Source organism: Marmota flaviventris, chromosome 6 (assembly GCF_047511675.1).
Source record: "Marmota flaviventris isolate mMarFla1 chromosome 6, mMarFla1.hap1, whole genome shotgun sequence".
Taxonomy (NCBI): Eukaryota; Metazoa; Chordata; class Mammalia; order Rodentia; family Sciuridae; genus Marmota; species Marmota flaviventris.
Genome location: NC_092503.1, coordinates 98,390,849 through 98,418,027, shown reverse-complemented (window position 1 = coordinate 98,418,027; position 27,179 = coordinate 98,390,849). Strand labels below are relative to the sequence as shown.

Genomic DNA, 27,179 nt, shown 5'->3' with positions numbered 1-27,179 from the left:
AATACCAAGAAGATAGTCTAAACAACGTTACTGTTACATAACTGTTATTGTTAAGGTCAAGACAAAAAATACAAATGTTCCCTAACCTAAAATAATGTATCTAAAAACCCAGAGAAGGCAAAGAAGCACCCATAAAGGAAAGGACAGGGTTAAGAGCCTGGCAGATAGTGCATGCACTGCCACATCATGGGAAAATCTTGTCACTGTCCCAAGCCCAAAAAGTCAACAAAAATCACCTGCCTCATTGTGTCAGTCAGTAAAAGGAAATACATGCGAAAAACATCAATGAGTTACAAGGAACATGTACAAGGAACCAACAAAACACTGAAAATTGATACCATTTTGAAAGAAAATATTCCAAATAATATCTGAACTGTTATAAAATGGGCTCACCCCTCTGAAAACCTGAAAAGGACAGTTCACAATTTTGAAAAAACAAATTACAGAGAGCTTTTCACTACGATGAAAATCAAAAATGGATTTTTCAGAGGCCTTTATAGCTGACTCAATTGTGGAACAGCAGTTACACACCATTTTCCTGAAAAATCTAAAAACTGTACTAATTATTTAAAATCTCCAATAAGATAGACATTATCAAACACAAAATACTTTAAAACACCATATGAAGGGCAAAGGTTGTTTGCTGAAGAAAATAAACTAATAAATGAATTTTAACCTTAATTTATACAGTAAAAAGTGAATGTATACATTTTTGAAAATTAGATATAATTTTTATACTTCTGGGCATTTTTACTTATAACCTCACATTATCAAGTATATTTGTTATTCCATTCAAATCCTTGCACTGCTTAATTGTTTGAGTCCATAGTTGATTTTATTATGTTTATGTAGTAGATAGCCCCATCTTCCTATTGAAAAATAAGATAGACTAATGAGCACTAACTAGAAATAGAAAGGTTTAAAGGAAATGGAAATTACACTAGTTTTCTGTTGACCCATTAAAAAAAAAAAAAAAAAAACCCTGCATTTAGTGACTTAAAAACACACAATTTGCTGTCTTACAATTGTATGAGTCAGAAGTTGAAAGTCAGCAGGGCTGTGCTACCTTCTGAAGTCTGTAGGCAAGAGGCAGTTTAGTTTCCTGACCATTCTGGCTATTGGTATTAATCAGTTCCTTACAGTTGTGGGGTCAAGGACCCCACTTCTTGTTGTCTATAAGCTGATGGTCATTCCCAGCTTCCAGAGGCTGCCATACCCCCTTATACTTATGGCCTCACTGCTCCATCTTCAAAGTCAGCAATGGGGCATCAAGTTCTTCTCAAGTCACATCTTTTTGACACATTCCTCTTTTTTTTTTTTTTAATTTTTTACTGTTGGCTGTTCAAAACATTACATAGTTCTTGATATATCATATTTCACACTTTGATTCAAGTGGGTTATGAGCTCCCATTTTTACCCCATATACAGATTGCAGAATCACATCAGTTACACATCCATTGATTTACATATTGCCATACTAGTGTCTGTTGTGTTCTGCTGCCTTTCCTATCCTCTACTATCCCCCCTCCCCTCCCCTCCCCTCCCCTCTTCTCTCTCTGCCCCCTCTACTGACATTCATTTGTCCCCCTTGTATTATTTTTCCCTTTCCCCTCACTTCCTCTTGTATGTACTTTTGTATAACTCTGAGGGTCTCCTTCCATTTCCATGCAATTCCCCTTCTCTCTCCCTTTCCCTCCCACCTCTCATCCCTTTTTAATGTTAATCTTCTTCTCATGCTCTTCGACCCTACTCTGTTCTTAGTTACTCTCCTTATATCAAAGAAGACATTTGGCATTTGTTTTTTAGGGATTGGCTAGCTTCACTTAGCATAATCTGCTCTAATGCCATCCATTTCCCTGTAAATTCTATGATTTTGTCATTTTTTAATGCAGAGTAATACTCCATTGTGTATAAATGCCACATTTTTTTTTTATCCATTCATCTATTGAAGGGCATCTAGGTTGGTTCCACAGTCTTGCTATTGTGAATGACACATTCCTCTTTTGCATTTTTCCAGTTTTAATCATTTCTGATTAGATTGGATCTACTCAGACAAACCAGGAAAATATCCCCTCTCTTAAGGTCATTCATGTTAATCACATCTGCAAAATCCTTTTCCACATAAGGCAACATATTTACAAGTTCCAAAGATTATGATGTGCATTTCTTTTTGCAGTAGAGGAGAGGGTGCCATTATTTTGCCTACCACAAAAATGTCTAATATCAAAGGGTCAGACGGTTTCTATGCAATTTAAAATTGAAGATAATCTAAACTCAAATTATGAGGCTACTAATACTAAAACCATTTTTAAAAAAAGAATACCTCCAAGAGAAAGCTACAAATCATTTGTTAATATAAATGCAAATGGATTCACCATAACATGTAAATCATGTAATAGTAATTAGACCAATCAGGACCAAGTAGGGTTTGTTTCAAAATATAAGGAGAGTTCAACATCAAGAAATAAATCCAATATCACTGTCCCTCACCCTGCACTTCCTCCCTCCTTTGTATGTTGTGTGCATGTACTAATATGTAACAATTCCCATTAGTATGTACAACTATAATGCACCAATAAAAAAATGTGGGAAGAGAAAAAAGTAATAAATCTATATAATACACTATGCTCATTATTGATTACTATGTTAATAACTTAGAGAAGAAAAATCCAAAATCATGTTACAAGATACTAAAAATGTATCTTCTCCAAACTTTTCATATAGTATTTGTGGAATATCTCTCAATCACCTTGGAATAGAACTTTGAAAACCAGAATCTGAATAAATAAGAAATATTATATTTAGGGAAACATTAGACATTTCTGCTTAAATTTAGAAATAAAGCATAGTCTGTGTTTTAAACTAGCAATTCCCCCTATTAATATATATCTTTCAGGGAAAACTTTGGCATAAGTATGTGAGAATATATGTATCATCAATGGGATAAAAATATAACCATGCTATAGATAAAATGAAATGAGATTTTATATTTTGTCTTATAGCCTGAAATAATAAAATGTCTGTATCATAGAGTCAAAATTTTCAATTAAATCGATATTTTTCTTTAAGAAATGTGTATGGCTGGGTGCAATGGTGTACACCTGTAATCCCAGCAGCTGGGAGGCTGAGGCAGGAAGATCATAAGTTCAAAGTCAGCCTCAGTAACTTAGTTCCTAAGCAATTTAGCTAGACCCTATTTCCAAATTTAAAAAAAAAATAGAATTAAAAGGGCTGGGGATGTGGTTCATTGTTTAGGTGGCCCTAGGTTCAAGTCCTGGTACATAAAAAGAAGAAACATCTATGTATGTATTTTTGTTCATGTATTTGTATGTTCAAAAAAAAAAAGCTTGGAAATAATCTTGTTAAAAGGATAGCAGTTGTAACTTATAGGAATGGGATTGAGGTTAGTGATGGCCAACTTTAAAATTCACAGCACAATTTCTGTATTTTTTGAGTACTTAAATAGATAAAAGGCACAATGATAAAAAATAAATTCATGCAAGTAACTAATGTAACTAATAAGATGTAATAATTTATATAATAAAAATGGCCCTCATAATTTTCTAATCAAATTCTCAAAGAATATCTAAAGAAATTTTTCCCTCACATATAATCATCCAAAAATTTTTTTCAAAATGTTGGACTTTCAAAATAAAAAAGTAAAGGCTTTAAAGGTTATGGCTGTTATTTGGTAAAGAAACTTAGATCAACAAAAAGAAAGGCTGCTGTAGACTCAAAGATTTATGTGGGTAGATCTTAATACAACTCAATTGCTGTGACTTCAGATTAGCTTTCTGAAGTCACAATTGCTGTGACACTTGATTAGCTTTCATGTATCAGTAGGTTATTCTTGCAAATAAGTTTCACACATCCCTAAGTATACTGTGTTACCCAAAGGCATCAGTATTTCTTAGAGAAGGAAAACACTATCATTAAGAAGCACTTTCTTCAAAAGAAGAGCTAAGAATTTGGCACTTATTCCTCTTATAATTTCAGGGCTCAATAAAACTTCTTTCCAATTACAAACAGTTACCCAGAAAAGATAAATTTTCAAATAAATATGTTTTAATAAATAAAATGTTTTAATACTTAGTGATTTCTCAACTTATGATATTCAAAAATATGTCTTCAGAATGCAAAAAAAAAATCAGTGTCACAGAGTTTCTAAATTCAAAGCCCATAATATTGTTGTTTAAAGTAGTTTGATGATAGTTCAGTCTTACTATGCCAATAATATTTACATTATTTTAGATAGGAAAGAATCAGACAAATCCATAATTAAACCTGGTGGGGCTTTATTAACTTGTACAAACAATGGCCAACATTTGCTTGGTATGATTAAATAAAACAATATATTTTCACAATTATTACAACAACAAATGTCATATTTGGGGAGATGAAAAAGCTACAGATACCGCTTGCAAATTTAATTACTGCTTTGGTAAGTCAAAGTTCACATAACTTAGTTTAGATAAAGCCTATTTCAAAATGCATCCTAAGAGTTATTCTCAATCTGGTTTAAAACAAATAATCAATATAACTAGCCAGGGATTATTACAATGGTAAAGAGAAGTAAATTTTTATATATCATATCATCTAAGTTGTTAAAAGTGGTTTGTCTTCGCACCAAGTGCTATGTGAAATTCCTAAGACCAGATATGAGTTTCACAATAAAGTTGGTTCATTCAACACATACCAAGGATGTGCCATACCCAGAGCCTGAAAGAAGGGTGGAAAAAAGTATTACAAATCTGTACAAAAGATTTAAAAACCATACCATACAACTACACATCTAATAAGAACAACAATAGAAATATGGGGTGTTCTCCCTTTACCTTTCTTCACAATCTAAATAAAAAACATAATCAAATGGGCAAATAACCATCTCTACATTACTAATTTTAATAAGTAGATTGCCCCACATGGGAAATTACTATGGTAATTCTACATTAACTTTCCCCAAGATTTTTATGAATGTTTTCTGGCTTTATATATAAAATAATATGTCAAATAATCAGGCCACAGAAAAGGTGATTAAACAAAAGATCTACTTGTCTCTTAAGTAAATGATGACTTGGGCCAGTTTAGCGGTCAACATTACACCATAGAGACAACCATAACATGTGGGTTAGCAAGAATTTGAAAGGCATGAGGAAAGGAAACAGCTCCTGTTCTCAAACATGTTGTAGTGAAACCCATCTGTTTATTCTGGGAAATATGAGACAACAAACATTTCCATAATAAAAAGGCAAAAGATATATGAAGGATTTAATTAAGAATTATGAACTCACCTTCACAGATCCAGAAAACATGCATCCTTTATCCTCACGGAGCTCCAAGGGTCTCAGCTCAGACAGAGAAACCGAATCCCTGCCTACAAATCTTCACCATGAGTCAAAAGGCTCCCTGTCCAAAAGGGTCTGGCTGGTGAGCAGAGAATGAGCAAGTATTTAGCCCAGACTGCCTGACTAAAATTGTTAAACTTGTTGTATAAAAATGTTATACAACAAGGAAGGAACACCAGGACAAGAATAGCTATGATGAATTAGCAATAGAAATTCTGTTACTGTGGTAATTTGATTGGCATCAATGGGCCAAAGCAAATTTGGTAAATATGGTAATTTGGTCTAAAAGTTGATTTAGTTGAAAATGAAAGTTCTTCTTTTGGTTAAAAGTTAGTTTAGTTGAAAATGAGTGTTTTTTTCTTTAATATTTTTTTCTGCTAGTAGTACACTGGGTTTACTGCTGCCTTGATGCTGCTGGTTTCTAACCATCTATTGAGCTGTTCAAGATTAAAATCAGGCTGATTTTGTGAAATCAGGGAAACACACTTTCAGTATTTGAAGATTTTTTAAAACAACCTAATTTTCCCTCATTCCTTGATATAAAAGTTAAAACATAGTCTGGCAAGCTTAGCATCTTAAAAAAAATACTTATGGGAGCAAATAAGATACAGTTAATCAATAATAGGCATCAAAGACGCACTAGGGGAGTGAAACTCAAAGCAACTGAAAGTTGACTAAACCCCATGATGTTTGTCCACGTAGATCCTTTTTGGAATATATTAAAAGTTATACATTTAAATTATATCAACTTTGCAATATCAAGAATACTACAATGAAATATGTGTAAAAAATTACTAAACACAATAACATAAATATACAGAAAATGAAAAATGGAAAGACTTTTTTAAAAATGCACGTTAATTTAGCAAAATTGATGGTGCACATAATATTGGTGATCACAGAGTCTTGCTTTTAAACAAATTGTCATTTAAACCAAGTTGTTTTTTGACTTGCTGTAAACCTGATTTTTTTGTTGTTTTCTTTGAGACAGGGCCTCACTATGTTGCCCAGCTGGTATCAAGCAAGTCTCCTGCCTCAGCTTGCCACCATACTTGGCTTAGCAAACCCAATGTTTTTGATAAATATATGGCCTAACAAGAGTTTTCAATACACAGCTGGGTGTGGTATTACACACCCATAATCCCAGCAGCTGGGGAAGCTGAGGCAGGATGATTTCAAGTTCAAAGCCAGCCTCAGCAAAAGTGAGGCACTAAGCAACTCAGTGAGACCCTGTCTCTAAATAAAATACCTCCCCCACCCCCCCAAAAAAAAATAGGCCTGGGGATATGGTTCAGAGGTTGAGTGCTCCTGAGTTCAATCCCTGATACTGGGCCCCCACCAAAAAATAAAAGAGTTTGCAATACATATTCATATGCATGTTTATACAAGTTGGTTGTATAAAATGATTGTTAAGGATTAGACTATATGAAAAGCCAATGTATTAGTTTCATAATGGCTGCTGTAAGATTGCCATAAATTTGGTAGATTAAAAATAATAGATTTTATTCACTTACAATTTAGAAGTCCAGAAGTCTACATTCAAAGTCTTAACAGTGTTGCACTTCCCCCCTGAAGAAGAACCTATTACTTACTCTTTGAAATTCTGGTGGCTAACAATATGCCATGACTCGTGGGTACATCATTCACTCCAGTCTCAGCTACCATGATCATATTGACTCTTCCTCTTCTGTGTGTGAAAATTTCCCTTGTCTCATTCTCAGAGGGACACCTATGGTCTGATTATACTTAGGGTCCCCTGGGATAAGCCAGTATAATCTCCCTATTATAAGGTACTTCATTTAATCATATCTACAAAGACACTTTCTTCCAAATAAGGTAATATTATCAGGTTTCAGGGGTAAGAACATGATATCTTAAGTGAGTCGTACAATTTTCAAACTAACACAGTCCACCCTCTGACCCTAAAGATTCAAATCTACCTCAACCCAATAGCCCCAAAAGTCTCAACTCCTTATTGTGAAGTTCAAATTCTTATCTAAACAAAATCAGCTCAATAGAGATTTGTTTCATTTTATAAATCAGGTAAGGGCGTGATACATACTGGAACAAAGTCCCCTTTCCAATTGTGAACCTATAGACTAGAAAGCAAGTTATTTATTCCAAAATATAATGTTGAAATAGTATAGGATGACAGTTATAGACATCCCTATTCCAAAAGAAGAAAAATGGAAGGAAGAAAGAGTCACTGGTTCCTAGCAATTTTAACATCCAGCAGGGAAAATTCCCTCAGACTTTAAGGCTTGAAAATGGTACTCTAGGAATAAGGATCTGACCACTCTGCCTGTGACTCCCATCTTGGAGTCACTGTTTTTCTTGAAGGGTAACACATATGAACAGCTGAGTAGTTTATATGATTTTTTCCTGCCTACAGAATTTGGGGAATCCAACAACCTTCCTTAATTTGTCCTGTCTCCACACCATTCAATCTATTCTTAAAATGTGTAGTTTTCCCGTATCTTTCATGGGGATTCATGCAATTAGATAAGAGGCTCTTCTACAGGAATTCTACTAGGATGGTTGAGTCAATAGAGAAGGCATACTCCTTACCTATTTAGGACCAATAAAAGTTTGTTCAGTCATGTTCTTAGCCTTTCCACCAGCATGCTTTTCTAACAGCCAATCTACCAATTTTGATAGCTTCTGCAATGGGGATAAAGCTGAAACATTCCCAAATCATCAAGTGCTCATTCTTCTTTGCCCAAGTTTTTTCCTCAACTTGCCCTTTTCTCCTCACACTTTACTACAAGCAGCAAAAAGAAATCAAACCACACATTCATCACTTTGCTTGGAAATCTCAGCTAAATATTCACCAAGTTCTGCTTTCTAACACAACTACAGTCCAGAGATTTACTGCAAAGAATTAGCTCATGCATTTGTGGGGACTGGCTAAGAAACTACCAAATCCACTGGATAAGCCATGAGGAGGAGCTGTTGAATTACATTGAACTAGATTATTTATTTGTTTTTGAAATGGGGTCTCACTATGTTGGCTAGGCTGGTCTCAAACTCCTAGATTCAAGTGATCCACCCTCCTGAGCCTTCCAAGTGTTGAGGCTACAGGCATGTGGTCTGCTATTTCTTATTAAAAATTTTATGTACACGTGGGAAAAATAAGAATTCATACCCCATTTGAATCAAATGTATGATATATAATATGTCAAGATCAATGTAATGTTTTGAGCAACTAATAAATTTCTGATGTTTTCACACAAAAAATAAATTAAAAAATTTATAAATACTCATTTTTAATGAATCTGTTCTTTATAACTACTCAAAGATATAGATTACCTGTTCAAATATCTTTATTATTATCTAGATATGTTCCATTTCAAAATGCCTTAAGTGATCCTTGGCTAAAACTATTCTTCTTGTTCTATTCTGGTTATTGCTTTGTGTTTCTCTGCCTTCAACCATGCACTAAGATGGCCTCAAGCCCTGCTTTAGTCCATTTCAAATCAGTCCATTTTCTCACTCCCAATTCTGAAAGTTCTTGCCTTTGTTGGTACTAAAGGTGACAGAGTTCAACTAGACTGCTGCCAGGCTTTCTCCTCTCTTGACCCACACTGACTTCCTATTTGCTGTTGGGATTTTTCTAAAACTTAAACCTGATCAACCCACTTCCCTACATAAAACCTTTGGGTGGCTCCCAACTTTATTTGGAGACTTAACACCAATTGACTCAGACAAAACCCCATCATGATCTGACCTCTGCCTGCCCTGACAACTTCATTTACTTCTATCCCTTCCACTCAGTGAACCCAGTTAGCCTGAACTAGCATCAGCTCTTCTCAGAGTATCATGCCTTCTTTTACTTCTGTTTTGGAATATGCTATATGCTCCTGCCTTGCCAACTTAACACAGCTAGACAACTCCTATTTGTCTTCCAAACTTTGGAATGTACCATGTACAATGTAAATATATCAACTACACTGTATGTGAATTTTATCTATTAAAGGTATTATTTTATAGAAAGAACACATCCCTTTCAGTGACATCCCCAACTACATATAGGGTTATGCACATCTTCTACAATTTTTCAAGACCCTGTGCCTTGTTTCATAGCATCCATGCCAGGTTGTCATCTATTGGCTCCTCTGACTTTTTGAAGGTAGAGTCTAATCTTCACATTCTCCTGAGTTAGTATAATGTCTAGTACAAAGTAGGTACTCAGTAAATGCTTTTTGAATGAATAACTTATAACTAATGTGATCCTCAAACATAGTAATTCAAAGCTGAAGCAAATTATAATTAAAGTAGCAAGTGTTCAAATTTAGGTTGTACTTAACTGGATTGAAGTAAATTGGGTATAAATTGCTATTTATAAAGTACATTGCTTTTAGGATTGAATTGTTTTTAGGAATGATCGATACTAGCCTTAAAATTCAAAGAACTGGAGTGTAAATGACTTGTAATTTAAAGCCATGTAATCATTTCCCAATGAAATAAAATCTTTGCGCTCAGTTTGAATTCCAGGAGATGGTATTCCTATGTATCAATCTGCTTACAGGAATGAATCACTATCACACTGCCATAATCTGTGTTTAATTAGCTTTAAAGTATTTTCTAAGAGCTTCTGTCCTTCCAATTTAAGCTCCATTAATTTTCTTGGCTGCCACATTGCACAACAAATATATTGAACATGTCCTTTTTACTGGGGCCAAATCATTCATTACAAATCCTTAAAACCAGTATTCACAGGAACTGGAGTTTTCATTTCTTTGCATCACAAAACAAATAAACATTAGAGGGTTTTGTTCATTTGTTTTCAAAACCTTTCCACAAATGGCAAAGATCATTTTTTTGCAGCATAACATTTCTAACAACCATGTTTCAATGAATTGTCAAAATAACAGAATAGCTTACAATGCTACACATTCTTATTTGGAAGTGATTACAGACCAGGAGGATTATAGCCAGACATTGGCAAATTTTAGATGCATCATCTATTCATCGCTTTCCCAACAGACTATGGTTCCTGGCTTAGGAAACCTGACTGCCTTTTTGTCATTCACCAGGAAAGAGAGGGGAGCTGGAGGAAAGGGATAAGGGATCCTGCTCCTGCCTTCCCATCTGGTAAAGTGGCCTGAGAGAGTTGCTAAGAATCTCACTCAGTAACTCCTAGTTTTCTGTCTACTTGGTTTAGAGAGATTGCATCTAAATAGCCACTACCCCATTCTGATCATTTCCTGTCTTAGCCACTTGTTGGCCTATCTTTTTGAAAATTCTCATTTCATTTCTGTTTTGTTTATCCTTTGACCATCTGTTATTCCCACTAGGCTGGAAGCCTTCTAGAGGCAGTCCCTGTGATTCTCACTCAAACATTAGAAGAATGCAGCAAATGTTGGTAGAAAGGAAGAAGCAAAAACGTAAAATTGGAAAAAAAAAAAAAAAAAAAGTGGGAGCATGCAGGGCAAGAACACATGCAGACCGGGTCAGCTTCTGGCTGAAAGTGAGGTATGGGCAGCCGGAGGGAAGGAAGCACCCCTAATCACCCTCATTTCCCATTTAATATTCTTTTCTCTTTTCTGGTTTTATTAAAAATGACTGAAATTTTTTTATTTTCAAAGTACATGCATTCTCCTTATATTACATTATGGCTTACATAGATTTACTGGTCAGTCTTCCCATTATAGCATTATTTCTATGGGAAAATGAACTGCAGATTCCAAATAACTAACCCACATTTAGAACATGGTTGCTTCATAGGCTATAACCTGGTTCTCAGCAACCCACTCCCCTGTCTGTCTCTGTATCTGCTTCTCTTTGTCTCTTTCTCTTCATACTCTTTCTGAGGGGGAAAAAAAGAACATAATAGTCTCACCCAAGCTCACATTCACATAGCAAGTCCTAAGTTTTATCTTCAATAATGATGATTATGGCTCAGGTAAACTGAGTGCACTCACTCTTCCTGTTAACACTCTGGTTGAGGCCCTGTACCTCAGGCCTAGTCTGTCAAAATAGCCCAGGAATTGTTGCTCTGATTCCAGTCTCTTTCTTTACATCCACTGTATGGATGAAAAACTCATAAACTACTTCTAATGCACTTCTTAGATGGGGTAGTGACAGGAGTAACTTGGATGCTCTCTCTCCTAAATCAAGTAGACAGTCCAATCTACCTTTCTAGTTTTCCTACTACCCAAGCTGGACCCTTCTCTACAGCCTTAGGACCTTATTAAGATGATTTCATGGTTGCTTGGGCACATCTGTAACCATTGTACCTGTGTGCTTTCACTCATGTTAGTCCTCTCTCTTCCTTCCATTCTAGCCATCCTTTCATTACCAAACCTAGCCCCAAATCCTTGGTAAAAATTTCTCAACCATCCAAGATGCAGTACGCTTAGCACTGACCCCATGAATTTGTATAATGTTTTCACAATTTGGTGGGGAGGGGCATAAGACTCACAACAACTCCTATGAAGAGGGCATTGTAAGCACAATTTAGATGAAAAGGAAGGTATTAAGAGATATGAACTTGAGTTACAGAGCTGGAACATGGCAGAGATTGGCTTTTAAACCCTGGTCTTTTGGGTCCATGTCAAGTTCATACACAGCACTGATGACAAACAGCCTTAAGTTGGGTGTCATTTGTATCCTTTATTTCAATTTTCCAAATTAGATTATATGCTTCATAAAGGCAGTAGCTCTGTATAGAACTGGATCCAGTGCAATACAATACCCAAAAATGAGAATTCAGTGAAATCTGAGTAATTCCAAGAGTAATCAATCCCTCTTCCTTGTTTAAGACATCTTGGTGATTTCTCTCTCCATCCAGGTCTTATCTACATTTAGACTCTGAACTCCCAACTGAACACTTTGTGATAAATGCTAGATAAATAATATCTAGCCTTCATTTTACTTCTTGACCTAGGTCCTCCCAAAGCAGATGTGAATTCCTGGAGGACAGATACCTTTGATGATTAAAATGAAATCTACTAGTATTTAAATGTTGGCCACGAGTTTTAGGAATAAAGGGGGGCAGCAATCTATATTTCCAAAACCCATCTGAAGTTAAGAGTTATCTAGGATACTTGCTAAAAAGCTAGAATTCAGTCAGTACTCTCTTAATCATGTCTCTGCACTCCTTTTATTGAAGACACAATCCCCAAGAGCCTACTATGAAAAAGCAGACATGTGGCAAAGCAACACTGACTAAAGAAAAGACCATGATGTTTACCAATGGCTTATCTGGGCCTGAGCATTTGTGGTCATGATTCATACCCCATGCAACATTCTTCCTGGTTTATGAAAGAGGATTCAATCTTTCAGTATGGTACAATGTTCCACAAACCCCTTCTCAACATCCAAACTTTGGAAGTCAGTGAATAAGAACAGGACATCTGGGGGGAGAAATTAAATATCATGAAATAGGATTTCATGACCTGTCAAGAAGGTACTCACAGGCTCTCCCCGTGGTCCATCCTGCCCTGGTGCACCTGGGGATCCTGCTTCTCCCTGTAAATGATTTAATAAAAGGAAAATTCCATTTTTAAGTTCATTTACTAAAATATTATTATATGTTAAAAATTACATATTATAGCATGCTAAACACAGATGAAAATAAGAATTACTTCTGAATTATTAATAACTTTTCCTGACATCAAATAACCTTTAAAAAGTTCATAAAGTGACAATATAAACATCAAAAATTTATACATGGTGACAGATAGTTGAGTTATGAAATAACTGTGATCCTATTTAGTAATTATTTGTTTTATTAGGAGGATTGATATTCTTATCTTCAATGTGAGTGTGACCAATGTTCTATATTAGTCCTTTTCATGTTTACTTTGATCTTAATCTTTACTTTAAAAATGGTCATCCTACTAGACCTAATTTGATGCTGCCTTCCAAGAGTTGCATTTTAATATCTAAATAAAACTTTTATTATAAATGGAGTTACATATAAGTTATTACTTGAAATTATCTGGCCCCATTAATTTGGTATTCACCTATTCAAAATAAATATTTAAAATGTATATTTTTTAGATAACCATCAATACTTTTTAATACTCTTCAGTTATATATCTTTACATTATTATGCTCAGATATTTAAGCATTTTATTTTATATCTACCTTCTGTTATGCTAAAACATCTCCCACATGAATCAGTTGCTAATATATATAAAGAATCTAACACCCTATCTTATAAAACAATAAGCATTAGCTGAATATAATCCTAAACACATAGCACCCACAGATTAATAAACCTAAATTGCCTGAATAAAATTAGAGTAGTAGAGGAGCTTCATGAAATAGATACTCCAATATCTAGAATGTTTAAAACTAATAGTAAGAGCCATGTTTTGCTTCTGTCCAACCAAGTACTGCATCACAAGCCAAGTTCCCTGTTGGCAGTTATTCCACACCTGTTTCACAACAGAGAGAACATTGCATGCTGAGTGAATGAGATCAAGAAGAACTAAAGCATTGTTCTTACAAATGTCTCAGATACCTGCACTGAAACAGGATTAAGGTAGAAAGAGCCTCAGAATATGTGAACAGAAGCATATTACAATTTTATTTTCATAGATCTACTTTCTATTTTCCCCAAATTATAGAAAATGAAGCAAACTTAACAGACATAATCAGCACTTAGAAGAAAATTTAAACGTATCACCTTGTTTAATGAATTCTTTACATTTCATTAGCACAGTGAAATATCAACCAAAGCCAAATATTTTATCTGTTCCACTTTTATTTACAAACACCAGATGACAGTTGAGGACAAAAGCAGCAAAGAATGTTTCCCTATGGATTACCTGTGGGTCCAGTGGTCTCATAGAACAGCTTATGAAAATTTCAGACAAAGTAAAAGAGTATGTTGACTCTATTTAGTTTGAGAGCTCTAGTTTTTAAATGCCTGAAAAATTAGGGAAAAGGATCATAAAAGGTTCTAAATACTATAGAGGAATGATACAATATCTTTATCTGAACTCAACTCTATCAACAATAAGGAAGAATCATTCAAGTCACTGGTTTTCAAATATGGCCCTCAGACCAGCTAGATCTGACTCACTAATTTCTTTCTCCACAGGGGAACTTCTTTGAAAGGAAAAATTTCAATTTGCAGGAGGTGCTGATACTGCTGGCCTTGGGACCACACTTTGAGAGCTATAGCTCTGGTCCTCAGTCTAATTTCTATAGCTAATATCTAAGACGATTTATTTCACAACAGATTTCAAGATAGAGACTTACAGATCAGATGCCTTTTGCTCTCATAAATTCCGGTCTTTTATGAACAACTATTGCATTGTATAGCCATATATTTAGTGCTAAGTGTTATGATGGCCAGATTGTTCAGCAGGAGTCTTGTTTACATGAGTGCTGTTTTCCTGATTTGCATTTGTTAAAAGCAAGAAACTTATCTTACATGTTTTTTTTTAATCGCCTACCATGCTTGAAATAGCCCAAAACATAATATGAGACTATGTCCCCTCTTCTTTACAATCACTAGAGCATAACAAGGAAGGAGCAATTGACTATTGATTCTTAAGTGCTCAATTTCAAGGGAACAAAAGAAACAAACAAACAAAAAATACTTGTGGATAGAGTTACAGCATTTGCTGTTGGAAAATTATGAAGATTAGTTATTATATGGCAATAGCCAGTGATCTTTACCTAGGAAGAATATCTTCATTCTTTTAATAATGTATTTTAACAATGTTTCATTAGGAGATGAAAAGATAATTTGGCCATTTCCCCTAAAATAAAAATGTAATACATAACTAGCCTGAGAAATTCAGTATTACACCCAGAACTTAACCTGAATATTTGACTGATTTCATGATGTGGAAAACCTGGTACAAGTCAGTTTGTTTGGTTTATGGAAAAAACATAAATCACAGTTCCTCCTCTGAGTTATTTTTCTATTCTGCCATTAACTTCCTTTTTGAAATAAAATAATTGAGAAACTGTCATGTTTAACATTTTCCCTCAGTCTAATTTCTATAGCTAATATCTAAGATGATTTATTTCACAACAGACCAGTTATTTTTAAAAAGGAGCTTTAACCAAAAACAGACATGTGAAACTGGCACTGCATATGTATTTCTTTTCATACTGTGGTCTTTGGTACTTACCCACAAAAATAAAAGAATAATATATAATAAAAAGAATAAAAGAAGAGAGTAATTTAGATCACAGTCATTGCAATCCTCAAAATCAGGTGGAAGGTATGGTTTATTTATCATGATAATACAATGGGAGGAAGATCTTAACTTTCTATTAAGGAAATGCTTTATTTTTACTTTGATCTTACTGCATAGTTTATTCTTAGTATATAAACAAATCTTGAGCATGCCTAAGGATATACTGAAGATGTGAGCCTAGGGAAGCTTCTCTGGGCTAACCAAATAAACACAGACAAGATGTGTGGAAGAAATCCTGCAGAGGGTTGCACCCAAACTAGGACTGGGATTCTCACTCTGCCATGAAACCAACTGTGCATATCAGACAAAATCCTTTAATCTCACTGAACATGAATTCATATATTAAATACCACTGGTAATCCCAACTTCACCGATTTTTTTTTTTTTGAGAAAAAATGGAATAGAGCTTTTATGAAAGTGCTTTGCATAGCTCCAGCCATAGAAGGCCAGATCCACTGACATCAAGAAAGTTAGGGTTTTAAAAATCCTTTACTCCTGATTGTTTTAGGTTACATCATTTTCAAATAGCATATATTGGTTTCATATTTGAAAATGTTATGGTTTGCCATAATAAATTAGGAAAAAGGAATATTTAAAAAATTAGATTAGTCCTTATATTAATCTAGTTTCAATGTCATAAAAATAATGGAATCACCAGTTTCATCACTATTTTCTATATTTGAGGAAGAGTATTTGGATGTAACATGATTTTTCAATAATTTGGTGAAAGGAATTTTTATTGGTTATTAAATGATGACTACGTGATCTTAGACAAGTTATTTAATCTCTCTGTTACTTGGATTTCTCATCTATAAGACGATAAAAATATTTTTCCCTTATAACTCAAAATGATTCATGATATTAATGAGAAAAATCATATAAAGTAATGGGGAAAACTGGGTGTGGTAGACAACATGTGCAATCCCAGTTACCCAGGAGGCTGAGGCAGAAGGATTGCAAGTTTCAGGTCAGCCTGAGCAAAATCATGAGACACTGTCTCAAAATAAAAAGAACTGAGGATATAACCCAGTGGTAAAGTGCCCCTGGGCTCAATGCTCAGTAGCCCCTTCCCCCAATTTTTTTTTTTTAATATTGGGGAAAGATCCAGGCATTAAGTAAATATTTTTAAAATGCATATATCTTTTGTTGCATTCTGTCTTTTCCAATCATTTAGTTTCATTTCCAACTTAAAAAACGTATTTCATAATTTGAACCACTCTCTAAAATTCTTAAGTTCTTACTCCTTTACACCTAATTGTTCAGCCACTGTAACTACTTATGCATATCCCAATGTTGAGTAAACCAAACTGAAGGCTGCCTCAGACATTTCCCTGTTCTAGGTATGGAGGGAAATAGCATTGAAATCACACAGCTTAAACTAGACTTTGGTGAAATTTTTGTATTTGCTTCATCGTTTCTCTGTCACATTTTCCACATATATATAAAAGAACTTTCTGCTATATAAAAAGTTCTCAAACCAACAATGCTCTTTGTTCCCTCTCCTCTTTCAATAGGTGAGAACACGTACTTAAAAAAAAAAAAAAAAGGATTAAAACACCCTGCCATCAAACTGTCATACTACCTGCACATCATACTTCTGCACATGTAACTATCTGTGCCTCTCTTTTATTGCCATGTACGGGTCTTCCTCATCTAAAATAATCCCTTCCAACTTTGTTCAGTGTCCTGCTCTTTCCCCTTCTCAAAATGAGGGAGCTCTTTCATCGGATCTGTTTACTGAGCATCTTCTCTTGGAAGTGTCACAGGAAACTACTTTGAAGACATTATTGTTCCCTCTACACCTTCCCAACAGAAAGCATGCCCAATCATTCCAATAAATACTTTCATTGAGTACAGAAAATGCTAACTTTACTATAGATAAAAAAGGATACACTAGAACTAAGAAGCCTAATAAGTCACCCAACTTTTATACTTGCCCTATTATTGCCAGGTATAAGATATTTTAAACTGAAGAAGAGTTTGCAGACAATATGCAAGAAAAAGAAATTAAAAGGAATAACTAAGAGAAAAAACAGAAAATGAAAATCAAAACATTTTAGTAAATTTCTCTTACATAAAAAAACAGAAAGCAGAAGAAAAGTTCAACAAATGCTAAAACCTAGATTAGCAAATATAGAAGCATTTCAGCTATTGAAAAAATTAGAATCCAAAAACTTAGAATAAAAATGGAGAAAAAAGGAAAATGGAAATTAAGAATCAAACTCAGAAAAGAAAATAAAACCAAGTTCACACCCTGCAATGCCCACAAATGGGGAGGTTGAGGCAGGAGGATTGTAAATTCAAGGCCAGCCTAGGCAATTTAGCAAGACCGTCTCAAAATAAAAAGTAAAAAATGGCTGAGGATGTAGCTCAGTGGTAGAGTATCTGTGGGTTCTATTCTTAATGCCATAACCAACTAACTAACTAAATAATTGAAAAAATAATCATCTTAGATATGATGAATGTGATAGATAAATTACTAAAAATTATAGAAGAGATTTAACTTAAAATTTAAAAAGACACCAAGTAGAAAGCTAACCATAACCAAAAAAGAAGGACAATATTTAAAAGAATCAGAAAATGATAGAGGTAGAAGACAAAGAAATCTCAATATAATCCAAGTCCTACAGACATAAACCAAAATGATTTAAAAGATTGTTAAATTGTTCTAGAATTTTTTAAAAAACCACTGAATATAACTAAAAAGGGTTTTGGAGTAATTAAAATTCTTAATTTTGAGATATACTTATGCTATTAGACTTTAAATATGCAAGTGGTGTTTTTCACCCCTTTGGACTTCCATGCAAAAAGATAAAGTCGCCTACTAAGGAAAGACAATTAGACTGACATCAGCAATGTATGTGAAGGCAATGGAGCAACATTTACAAGAAATGAATGAAAAAAACAGTGAGGAACAGTAAGACAATAATTTTATAGTTGGCTAAGTTATTAATCAAGGAACAAGGATACAGAAAGACATGTTAAAATAGACGAATTGATGGATTACTGTATGCACAAGCTCTAAGGAATATACTACAGGAGAAACTTTACCAAACTCAAATGATGCTTATAAAATATTGGCAAGGATGCCAGTAATGAACACTAAGGAAAATTAATTGCAAGTCTGAAATGACAGTGGGCAGAATGGAAAATGGCTTATATTATATGATCTGAGGAAGTTAAAGTATGATAATTAAACAGATAAGAGGAAAAAGATAAGGGGAAGGAAAAATAGAAACAGAATGAGTTCATTAATGCCACATAATGGGGTATAATTTAAGTTTAACACAACAAAGAGTAGATGCTGAAGTAAGGCAAAAAGGAGTCAAAAGGAATCTGAAATGCACATGTGCAATGACTTGAAAAAGAATCAGTACAGAGAATTCTTGAAAAAGATTCAGTATATCACTATCACAAAAACAAATCTTCCTACATACTCAAGAAACTAAAAGCAAAAAATTGCAACGTTTCACATTGAGAAAGAAACAGTAAATACAGTACAATGCACCTACTAAGCATAACAAGATTATAGCATAAATATTATCCCAGTGATAACAGTAAACTATATCAGTCAATGAATAAAAATAGACAATCTATTAAAGGAAAAAAAAACAGGTTGCTTTACAAAGTAAAGACAAATTCTGTGCTGAATATAAGCAACACAGTTAAAAAAAAGCTACTGAAGAAGTTAAAGCTCAAGATGGGCAAAGGTATAGCAAGCAAATAAAAATAAAAACCACCAGAAAGAAGAAGGTATAATCCTGGCATAACAAAAGGTAGAAAGAAAGCTAAAGGAGACAAAAATGATATTTATAATGCTAATGCCACAATTGAAAATGAAGAAATAATAGTTCTGAGTGTCTGTGCAACAAAAAACAGAAACCACATTCCCGAATAGAAGATGGAAAGATAAATAGACAAAAATGAACTAATAATAGGACACAATAAACAAAAATTATATTAAAGATCTAAAGAAAATATTCAATAAGGAAGATCTTACGAATGTATATTGAGATTCATACTCTGAAAATTGAGGTTTACCTTCTCCTATGCACAGGAAACATTCCTGAAAATTGAACATACAATGAGTCAAAGAAAAAAAATAAGTCTTTTATACAAAAGAACTATTACAAATAACATTCTCTGATATAGTGCAATAAAACAAGAAATTGGCAACAGGTCAAACTAAAAGGACTCCAACCTAAAAAAATATTTTAAACTCTTTAAATAACTCTTAGGAAAAACAAATAAAAATTGCAGAATTTCTAAAAATTAATGTTTATGAAGATTTTGTATGTCAGAATCAAGAAGATAGAATTGAAGCAATAATCAGAAAAACACTTATAATTTAACTACTAAGATTAAAAAGTAATAATAAATGAAAATAAATGTATTCAATTGTCAATTGTAAGATCTAGGAAAACTGTGAGAAAAAAGAAAAAAAATAGGATAAAAGTTAAAAAAAATTCCTTAAGGTCAATAATTAAATTCCATGTTAGATATTTGAATAAGTCAACATAATAGACAAACTAGAAACATATCATCAAGAAAAAAAGTAGAGAATGAAGGTATGTATTCATAGTAAATAATAGCAAAGGGTGAATAATCACTGATGCAAAAGAAACTTTAAAAAATTATTGGAGAGGAATTTTCACATTATATAAAAATCACCTGAAAAATGATGGAATGCGAATTTCCAAGAAGACTTAAGTTTAGGATTATTGGCCTTATGAGAAAGAAAATACTTAAGCAGATCAATTTCCACACAAAATTATAAGGGAAAGTTATCTAAGAATAAAAAATCATCAGTCCCAAATAACAGAGGGGAAGATGAAGAAAGACACTGTGTGCTTGACTTTAGTTATAATTATCAATGAGAAATCCTTTCACAAAACATGTCAGAAATAAAATATAGAACATCACTTCCAAACCCTACATAAGAGGGCATGAACAGGCAATGTTAATTAATAATATAATATGTCAAGGAAGTTGAAAATTAGTAAAAGAGAAATTCCTTAAAAAGCACAAACTACCAAAACGTATTCAAGAAAAAAGAAAAAATCTAAACAGCTTTGTATTTAGTAAAGACATTTAATTAGTAATTAAAATATTTTTTACACATACAAAAAGGCCAGGCCCAGATGGCTCCATTCATGAATTATACTACACATCAGAAGAAGAAATGACACCAATCCTACATAAACTCTTCCAGAAAATAGAAACCAGAATTACTTTGATTATAATGCCAGATAAAATATCACAGGAAAACTACTGACCAATACTCTTCATGAACACAAAAACAAAAGGTCTTAATAAAATATTAGTAAATTTAACCCAGCAATATATAAAAACAGTAACATAAGCTGACCAACTGGAGTTTATTCCAATAAAACAAGATCAGAGTTATAAAAAAAATCAATTACTGTTATATACCATATTAATAGGAGGAAAAAACATAGTCAATACACTAAAGTAGTAAAAGAAGAAGAAAAAATGTTGACAAACTTTAACACGATGATTTTCAAAAAACAAAACAAAACTCTCAAGAGACTAGAAATAAAAAGAAATCTCCTCAACCTGATGAATTTTCTTTGTCAAATCAGGAACAAACACTCCGTGGTTAAGGATTGAAGGTTCTCCACTTAATTTCAAAAACAAGCATCAAACTCCTAATTAATATTGTATTTATTAGAGGGCCTGGTACAACAAAACTATCAAAATAAATAAATTCATGTAAATTAGTACAGAAAAAGTAATTTGCCCTTATTTGCAAAAATATTATCATCTATGCAGTAAAAGCAAAGGAATATGCAATGAAAACTATAAGAACTAACAAGTGAGTTTAGCAAGTTTGCAAGATATATGATTAATAGTCTAAAACATTATTCTAATATACTAGTAACAAGAAAACCAGAAATAAATTTTTAAAAATCTATTCATAGGGGCTGGGGTTGTAGCTCAGTGGTGGAATGCTTGCCTTGCATGTGTGAGGCACTGGGTTAAATCCTCAGCACCACAAAAAAATAAACAAAATAAAGATATATTAAAAAATCTATTCACAATATTGTGAAAAAAATATAATAAAATCGGTATGAGTTTAATAAAAGACATATAAAAGATCTGTACACTTATAAAAACTACAAAACTTTGCTGAGAAAAAGTAAAGAAAGCCTCCATAATAGACTCATATGCCATGTTTATTGACTGGAAAGCACAATATTGTTAAAATAGCAATTCTGAACAAATGTAAAGATGTGAAGATGTGAACTCCCACTATAAAAGTTGGAGCTCAATCTCATCCCTTAAATGAAGGCTGGATTTGTTGAGTTGCTTCCAAAGGGTAGAAGATGGAAAGAAAAAAGTAGAGAAACCTGGAAAGTACTCATTTTAACCAAGTGACTGAAGTAGGTCGTCATTGAATAATCATGTGTCTAGCATGTATGCTCCCACAGGATAAGAAGGGCACTTCATCTCTGTTATCTTTCCCCAAACCAACCATAATCTCAGTTTAGTCATGAAAAGAATATCAGGCAACCAACTCAAATGACGTCCTACAAAGTACCTAAACAAAACTCTTCAGAACTGTCAGTCATAAAAAACAAAACATGACTGTCAAACTGTCACAGATCAGAGATGAATAAAGAGGCATGAGGAATTAATGCAATGTGATATTCTGGACTGAATTCTAGAACAGAAAAAGGACATTAGTGGAAAACCTAATGTTTTAAGGAAACTCATGAAACTCAAATAAAGTATGGGGTTTAGTGCCAGCACTGGTTTCTTGGTTTTGACAAATGTACCACAGTTACATAAGATATTAACATCAGGAGAAAGTAGGTAAAAGGTATAAGGGAACTCTCTGAACTGTTTTGCAATTTTTCAACTCTAAAATTATTCCAAACTATACCAAAATTTATTTAACAAGTTAAACAAATTCCAGAAGGCTTGTTTGTTTTTGTTTTGTAAAATTGCATAAGCTAATGATAATTTTTTTTTCATGGATCTAATCTATCTACTAATCCACTATTGCTTTTAAAAAGAAAAATAAATTTATAGTATTAACCTGATTTCAAACCTTAATTAGAATTATGATATATAACTCATATTAGTGAAAGACAAGGAAAATAAAATTAGTGTGATGTTGAGGAAAGGACAGAGGTATAAATTAATGGAACAAATCAGAGAATCTGAAGATAATTTTACACATATATCAATCAATTGATACATGGTGAAAGTGTTAATGTAACTCAATGGGAAATAATAGGTTTCAATAAATATTACTAGAAGAACTGGATCTCCACGTGTAGAAAAAAAAGAACTTTGTCTTTTGTCTCACACCATATGAATAAAATTAATTCAAAATAATCCATAAACCTAAATTTATAAACTAATATTATAAAAAATTAGAAAACATAACATGCCCTAAATGTCACATATCAAGAGTGATGGGGCTGGGGTTATGGCTCAGTGGTAGAGCACTTGCCTAGCATGTGTGAGGCACTGGGTTTGATTCTTAGCACCACATGTAAATAAATAAATAAAATAAAAGATCCATCAACAACTACAAAATGTTTAAAAAAAAGAGTGAGCATGTCAACATGTTAGACACAATAATATATCTATACCCTGAAATATTATCAGCTGTTTGTGTATTCCAGATACACTGACTGAATACATATACATATATATATACCCTTATCCTTTTATCTAACAAGCTACACCATAGAAAAGTTCATTTCTATTTGATAAATGGCTAGTAAAAAGTTTCTTTATGTAATAACATATGATGGTGCTAACCCACCATAATGGGACATGTGCTTTTGAGTTTTCTCAGGAAAGAAGAATGATTGATACTCTACAGATCCCTCTTGCTCTAATTCTCCCATACTCATACCATACCACACAAATGATAATTAATTCAGACTTAGGCATAGAATTTCTTTCTTTAATCCCTTGGGAGATGGAGCTAAGATCTTCTGCCCCAACCTACTAAATAAACCAATCTGAATGGTTTATCAAAGATGCTCAACTTTTTAATATTTGTGATTTTTTTTTGTTTTAAGGAGGAAAAGTTTATTTGAGAGATCATGGTTTCAGACATCTCAGTCTATAGATAGCTGGCTCCACTCCTTGAGGCTCACAATGGGGCAGAACATCATATCATGGCGGAAGAGGTGGTGAAGGAAAGCAGTTCATATTACGATTGATAAGGAGAGAGATATAGGTAGAGAGAGGGGTGCAATTTGCGTGGTCATTAATTCAGGTACTGGATCAGGGGCTATCCATGAGGGGATGAAGAAAAGACAAACAGACACACAAATAAAAAGCTGGGACTGAGTGGTTCACTAAAATCCCTGGTAGGGAGATGGTGACCCAGAACAAGCTCAGCATGTTTATTTTATAGGTTTTATCATTAAAAGGGTTATTGTGAGAAAGTTTCTTCAAAACAAGTAGAACCAAGGTCATAGTTATGAGCAGCCCAATTATGATTATCAACTTGCACCCATAACTTTCTTCACCCAGGCAGCTGGTGTCTGAACCTCAAGGTCAAGAACTGATAGCTATGTGACTGAAATAGAATCTTTTATTGAACAGGGCATCACCATAGCAACTGAACAATCGTAAATCAGCACCTTCACACTGGAAGTTCCCAGAACAGGTGTTGCCTGTGTTTCAGGACAGCTCAAGGATGCTAATCCAGTCACTACTCCCAAGGAGAGAGGGAGGAAGGAAGAGGGATGGTGGGGGGAAAGGGAGAGAAAGGGAGAGAGAGGAAGAGAGAGAGAGAGAGAGAGAGAGAGAGAGAGAGAGAGAGAGACTGACTGACTGACTGCACTCCACTTGCCAGATACAAAGTATATACCCCAAAGGCACATTCCCAAGCCCCCAATGACCCACTCCTTCCAGCCACACTCGACGGGAGGTGGGGAAACATGGGAAAAATGGAGGAACTTTGATTGGGCAAAGGGGAAGGAGGGAAGGGAGGGTGCATAGGGTCAGGAAAGATGGTGGAATGAGATGAACATCATTAACCTAAGTACATGTATGACTGCACATATGGTGTAAGGCTACATAGTGTGCAACCATAGAAATGTAAAGTTGTGCTGCAATTGTGTACAATGAATCAAAATGCATTCTGCTATCATATATACCTAATTAAAATAAATTAGCTAATAAAAATATTCTGTGATTTTATTTCTAAGACATGAGAATTCACAATGCACTCAAGGGAAATTTAGTATCATTTTTACATTAGACTAAAAATAGTTTTAGTTCTTTAATTTTACCCCGATGCTGTATATGAAAAATTCTAATATTGGCATATTCTTCTAATGTTCATTCACAGGTACAAAAACTTTTTCATTTTGTTTATTTTGCTAAATACCTTGAAACCAGGAATACCCATTAATCCATCTTTTCCATGTCTTCCGGGTTCTCCCTAAAAAATAAATACATGTGTTTTAGCATATTTTTATACAATTTTTTCTTTTAAAGCAGACAAACTCTGTTTTTTAAAAAATCTGTTGATGGATATTTATTTATTTATTTATATGCAGTGCTGAGAATCGATCCCAGTGCCTCACACATGCTAGGCAAGCACTCTACCACTGAGCCACAACCCCAGCCCTACTTTACTTTTTATTTAAAGCAAAATACTCAAGAACAATTTTCTACAAAACTCACAGCACGTCCAGGAAGGCCAGGAAAACCAGCATTCCCCTTTTCACCTTTTGCACCCTGAATTTAAAAAGAACACTTAAAAAACAATCTTGACAATAATATTTTCAAGCTCTAACTCAAATTTACATAGGAAAGCTTACAAGTTAATTTCAGTACATAGTGGCAGAATTAGTGGAACTGCAGATTGTGTTGACTCTGCAACTGTTGGCAAAGCATACGTTTAACCATCCCAGTGTTAAGTTTTTACCCAGGTAAAAAAAAAATTTACCTCTAAGACACTGAAAATGTTAATATGCAGAATTTTTATCATAAGCATCTAGACATTGCAACCATCTCTTGATAAATTTGTAAGTAATGGTATTTTAAATGCATGGAAAAAACAAACTTCCTTCTGCGTATGGATACAGGAAGGTGTATAACATTAATTCTGAATGGATATGTTTTTAGCAGATACTGCTTCTAAACAAATCATTCACTGTAAATATTTTTTGAAGTGCACAGTGACCAATAACAATGGATTTTTATACAGCACCATTATTGCAGTCACCAGATATAATACCCACCCCCTTTTTTCCTTTCTACGTTTAAAAGAAGTCCCTCAGACGGGTGAACAAAGGTAATTGCTCTAATTTTGGGCTGGGAATGCAATTCAAGTTTGGTATTTCCCTTACATTAAAAGTTCAATATTGATACTTTGTGATCTATACTTCCCTTTTTGCCATAAAATCCCGGGGATCCTTTATCTCCTTTGGGGCCCATTTCACCCTGAAAGAAAAACATATATAAGTATTAAATTTTAGAGTAATAGTAGTATTTCCTTTATGAAGAAAAAAACACATTATAAATAACAGAGTTTAATATGCTAACATCAAAATAAATAAAAATAAAATAATTTATAGTTTGTTTACAAAAGTCCTATTTTCCAGGCTTCATAAGCCTAATTGGTACTATAATAGGGCTTACAGTTTAGGGCTTACATTTAAAAGAACTTTTGTATAGTAAACTTGTTATCAATTTTAAATATTGTATTAGACATTCTTAACTAAAAACTTTAAGGAGAATTTTTTTAGATTTTTATGTAAGCCACTATATTAATCTTAATCATTTATTTTAACATACTTGTCTTTATTTATATATGAGCAACTATTTATAATATAAAAGCACTTTCCTTTTAATTAAAATATGATATTGCTGTATTTAAAAGGAATAAATGTTTTCAACCTTTGATCCTGGCATTCCATGAAGCCCAGGAAAACCAGGAAGTCCACGGTCACCCTGAAAATAATACTGAAATTAACTAAAGAAAAAATATTTTGTTAATTAAAGAAAAAATTCTTCAGCCTAAGCAGGACTATACAAACTTCAACATTACCCTTATCAAAATTGATTGGAAATAAATCTACAAATACTTAAATTCTCATATGCATCAAATCCTAACTCTATGAAAATTTAGTCCTCATTTTTCAGTGTGTCATTTATGATCATAGAAAGAAGAATTTGGGAGCTACAGGAACCTCATCATCAATCTTGCCTCCGCCCTTAATGAGTTGCCAACCAAGCAGGTGAAAAACCTCTACAATAAAAACTATAGAATGAAAAAAGAAATTGCAAAAAGCAAAAACAAACAAACAAAAAACCTAGAAGGAGGGGGCTGGAGTTGTGGCTCAGCAGTAGACTGCTTGCCTAGCACATGTGAGGCCCTGGTTTCAATCCTCAGCATCACATATAAATGAATAAATACAATAAAGGTATTATATTCAACTAAAAAATTATTTAAAAAATACTAGGAGGATGTAAAAATTACCCACAATCATGGATAGGCAGAATTGATATTGTGAAAATGGCCATATTACCACAAGTGGTCTATAGTTTCAGTTCAGTTCCCATCAAAATACCAATGACATTCTTCACAAAACTAGGGGAAAAAAATCCTAAAATTCATATGGAAAAATGAAAGAACAGCCAAAGCAATACTGAGGAATAA

The 27,179-nt window shown here is 33.7% G+C and overlaps 1 protein-coding gene across 1 annotated transcript in view; it reads right to left on the bottom strand.

Annotated features, from left to right (window-relative positions):
* Col21a1 (collagen type XXI alpha 1 chain) overlaps window positions 1-27,179 on the bottom strand; it is a 169,689-nt gene that overhangs the window by 27,031 nt on the left and 115,479 nt on the right. The window contains exons 13-17 of the mRNA XM_027938296.2: window positions 26,417-26,470; window positions 25,889-25,960; window positions 25,199-25,252; window positions 24,900-24,953; window positions 12,765-12,818 (exon numbers count right to left, since the gene is read on the bottom strand). Coding sequence (XP_027794097.1) covers window positions 12,765-12,818; window positions 24,900-24,953; window positions 25,199-25,252; window positions 25,889-25,960; window positions 26,417-26,470 — 288 coding nt within the window. The remainder of the gene's footprint in view (window positions 1-12,764; window positions 12,819-24,899; window positions 24,954-25,198; window positions 25,253-25,888; window positions 25,961-26,416; window positions 26,471-27,179) is intronic.